This window comes from Mus caroli, chromosome 11, assembly GCF_900094665.2.
Source record: "Mus caroli chromosome 11, CAROLI_EIJ_v1.1, whole genome shotgun sequence".
Taxonomy (NCBI): Eukaryota; Metazoa; Chordata; class Mammalia; order Rodentia; family Muridae; genus Mus; species Mus caroli.
This window is the reverse complement of record NC_034580.1, coordinates 117,323,287-117,326,543: the sequence shown is the minus strand read 5'-3', so window position 1 is coordinate 117,326,543 and position 3,257 is coordinate 117,323,287. Positions and strand designations below refer to the sequence as shown.

The following is a 3,257-nucleotide window of genomic DNA, read 5'->3' as shown; positions in this document are numbered from 1 at the left end:
AAAGAAAGAAAGAAAGAAAGAAAGAGAAAGAAAGAAAGAAAGAAAGAAAGAAAGAAAGAAAGAAAGAAAGAGAGAGAGAGAGAGAGAGAGAGAGAGAAGGAAGGAAGCACAAACTTGTATAACGGAGTATTTCCAGGCTCCTAAATCGAGACCAAGTTACCCTTAAGGTTGGTAGCTTGGTTGGTCCGCAAACCAACCTCCAGACTTCTCAGCTTATAGCAGGGTCCAGAAGTACTACATAAGCAAATGGAACGTTATTGATTTTTAGAATTGGTCATTATTCAAATCTTCTTACAAGATGAGTCCATGTCCAGAAGTCTAACCATCATAAAACATCACTGTGAATCACTCAGAAATGCTGACAATACGCAAGGAAGGAATGGGAAGTGGGCACATTGGCCATTTCCCTCCATGGTCAACACTAACAGTCACTCACAGTTCTCTACCTTGGCAGTGGAGTGTGGCTCACTATACCTAAACTTCAGTAAGTCTGTTCTATCGCCAGTGAGGCCTAATTTAGCCAGGCAGTCTTACTATGCACACAACAGAATTTCATAACCTTTCCTCTGTGAGAACCCATACTTCACAGAGTTTACAGCCCACAGAATCAACTGGCCAGTACTTGGGGGCTTGCAGTGATCAGGAGCCTGTAGGAGTCTGAGCAAGTTCTCTGCATATGTTATGGCTGAGCTGGATGTGATGTTATGTGCCTGGTCTTATTGTAGCTTGTTACACTGTGCTTGGTTGATGTCCCTGGGGGGCGTGGCAGAGGAGATTCTGAGGAGAGAGGGAGGGGAAACTGCAGTCAGGATGTAATATATGAGAGAATAGGAAAAAAAGGGGAAAAAAAAAGAGAAAGAAACAAGGGATCTTAAGCAAGTCCTGCCATGGAATAAATAGGAAGGATTCATGAGGAGAGCGACTATGAAGAATCATAAGCTCCTTGACCAAATCGTTGGAGTCAGGTCACCTGACCCCACGCACTTCCCTCCGTTCACAGTGATGCTTATGATGCTAAGTCTTGACCTAGATGGAGAGTCATCTTATTAGGAGACCCAACACACCCACAAGAGACTCTTCCCTCTGGTGGGAAGCCTGTTCATTTGCTGAGATTCCTCATTATGTTTAGAGAGGATCCCCTGTACCCAGATCCAAAATGATTCCAGTGGTTCAGATAGTGAAAGAGCTGATACAACTGCAAGCGCTTCTCAAATCCTGGGGTTTTAGGGATTTTGCTGTGGTATGCAGAGTAAAAGGAGCTACTGAAGCCGCCAAACATGCCTGCTATTGCCAGCTCATATTCTGAGTGTCCATAGAAGGATGCTGGGTCAAAAATGATGGGCCCAGAGGAATCTTCTGCTACATTCCCTCCCCAGAGGTCTCCATGGAGTAAGGCGGGCACAATTTCCAGATCACGGAACAGGTCAGGAATCTTCAACTGCAGGGAAGAAGATGGAGCCTTAAACAAAGTGGCCAACCATACGGAGGCGTAAGCACTTTCCTAAGTGCCACTGCACATATCTGAGCAGGCACTTGAGAATGCCTGACTTGGAGAAGATGGAGATGCTGACAAGCACTGCACTTCCTATCAGAAGTAGGCTCAGATGCCATCCCAGCCTTGGTGCCTCCTGACTATCAGGGCTCAGAGGGGCATGCTGTTGGTGCTGGGCATGTAGCAAGGGCCCTGCTCACCTGCAGAGCAGACCACAGCTCAAGAGCTTCCCGGTCCCCAGACTTCTTCTCCACCATGTCCATCTGGGGCTGAATGCGCTGCCTGGCATAGAATTCGACCCAATCCTTCTGCCAGTCATTTACCTGCACAAGTGACAGTCAAGGAGAAAGCAGACTTTATCAGAAAACATCAGAACTGAAGGAGGCTTAAGTGCCCAGAAGTCCCAAAGTAGAATAGGCTGCAGGAAGCATGAAGAGGGGCAGCAACCACAAGAGGTTAAAGAGATGAGGGATGACCAGGCAACATGAGGCCAGGTCCTGTGTCCCAGGAGGAATGTTAAGCAGGGTGTGCCAGGTGACCACCTGCAGCCTTCCAAGACTTAAGATCAAGCAAAACAATTTAATTAGAACAACTGTGGAATAAAGGCCAGAGCTGGCTGACCCTCTGGATCTCATGGCTTGTTTCCAGTCATCTTCCAGCAGCTATCTGGCCACATTTTACCTTGTCCTGGGAGTGAGGAGAAAAGTCACGTGGAGCCTCTTTCAAAAGAACTCCCAAAAAAGGATGTCCAGGCCACGGGTGCTTCCCACCCAGGAGGGAAGGAAGGTAGGCATGTGAGAGTAAATCAGCTCAGAGCAGGAGGACAAAACACCATACACATAAGCACACATGTGCATGTGCATACATCTGCATGTGAACACATGCGTCATGAGTTACAGGCAAGAGAGGAAGGGCCAATGCCAGCTGACGCACACCCTAAACACATGGGACCTGAAAACCCCATACGAGGCAGGTTTGCATATAACCTCCTACACATTCCTAAGTCTATGGCCCCTGTGCCCACCATAAAACATCTAGGAGTTTCTAGATTCTGTATTACTCGTCTTGGCAAAGAGCTTTCCTATCTGTTATTATGATAAAAACCAACCCAGGGTTTTTGTGTTTTTTTAATCTTACAGTTCCAGGTTATAGTCCATTATTTCAGGAAGGACAACGTAGGCAGTTACTAACAACAGCTACTCACATTCAGAGTTAAGGAACAGCACTGCCCAAATCTAGGGTGGGTCTTCATGCATCAATTAACCCAAGTAAGAAAATCTTTCACAGGAAATCTCAGGTATGCCCAGTGGCCAACCCAATTCAGGTAATTCCCCACTATGACTTTCTTCCCAGGTGAGTCTAGGCAGATATTTTTGTTTGTTTGTTTTGTTTTTTAAGACAGGGTTTCTCTGTGTAGCCCTGCCTGTTCTGGAACTCACTCTGTAGACCAGGCTGGCCTCAAACTCACAGAGATCCGCCTGCCTCTGCCTCCTGAGTGCTGGGACTCAAGGCATGTGCCACCAAATCAGCTTCCCAGGTGATTCTAGATTGTATCAAGGTGACGATTAAAACTAGCCATCACAACTGTCATCATATCTACTTTATATCTGCTGGTGTTTTAGTCAGGGTTTCTATTCCTGCACAAACATCATGACCAAGAAGCAAATTGGGGAGGAAAGGGTTTATTCGGCTTACACTTCCATGCTGCTGTTCATCACCAAAGGAAGTCAGGACTGGAACTCAAGACAGGTCAGGGAGCAGGAGC

At 46.6% G+C, this 3,257-nt stretch overlaps 1 protein-coding gene across 1 annotated transcript in view; it reads right to left on the bottom strand.

Annotated features, from left to right (window-relative positions):
- Nucleotides 1-67: 67 nt before the first annotated feature.
- The window catches only part of Fn3krp (fructosamine 3 kinase related protein), a 9,805-nt gene continuing 6,615 nt past the window's right edge, over nt 68-3,257 (bottom strand). Inside the window, exons 5-6 of the mRNA XM_021176849.2 lie at nt 1,693-1,815; nt 68-1,438 (exon numbers count right to left, since the gene is read on the bottom strand). Of these exons, the coding sequence (XP_021032508.1) occupies nt 1,100-1,438; nt 1,693-1,815 (462 nt within the window). The 3' untranslated portion in view covers nt 68-1,099. The remainder of the gene's footprint in view (nt 1,439-1,692; nt 1,816-3,257) is intronic.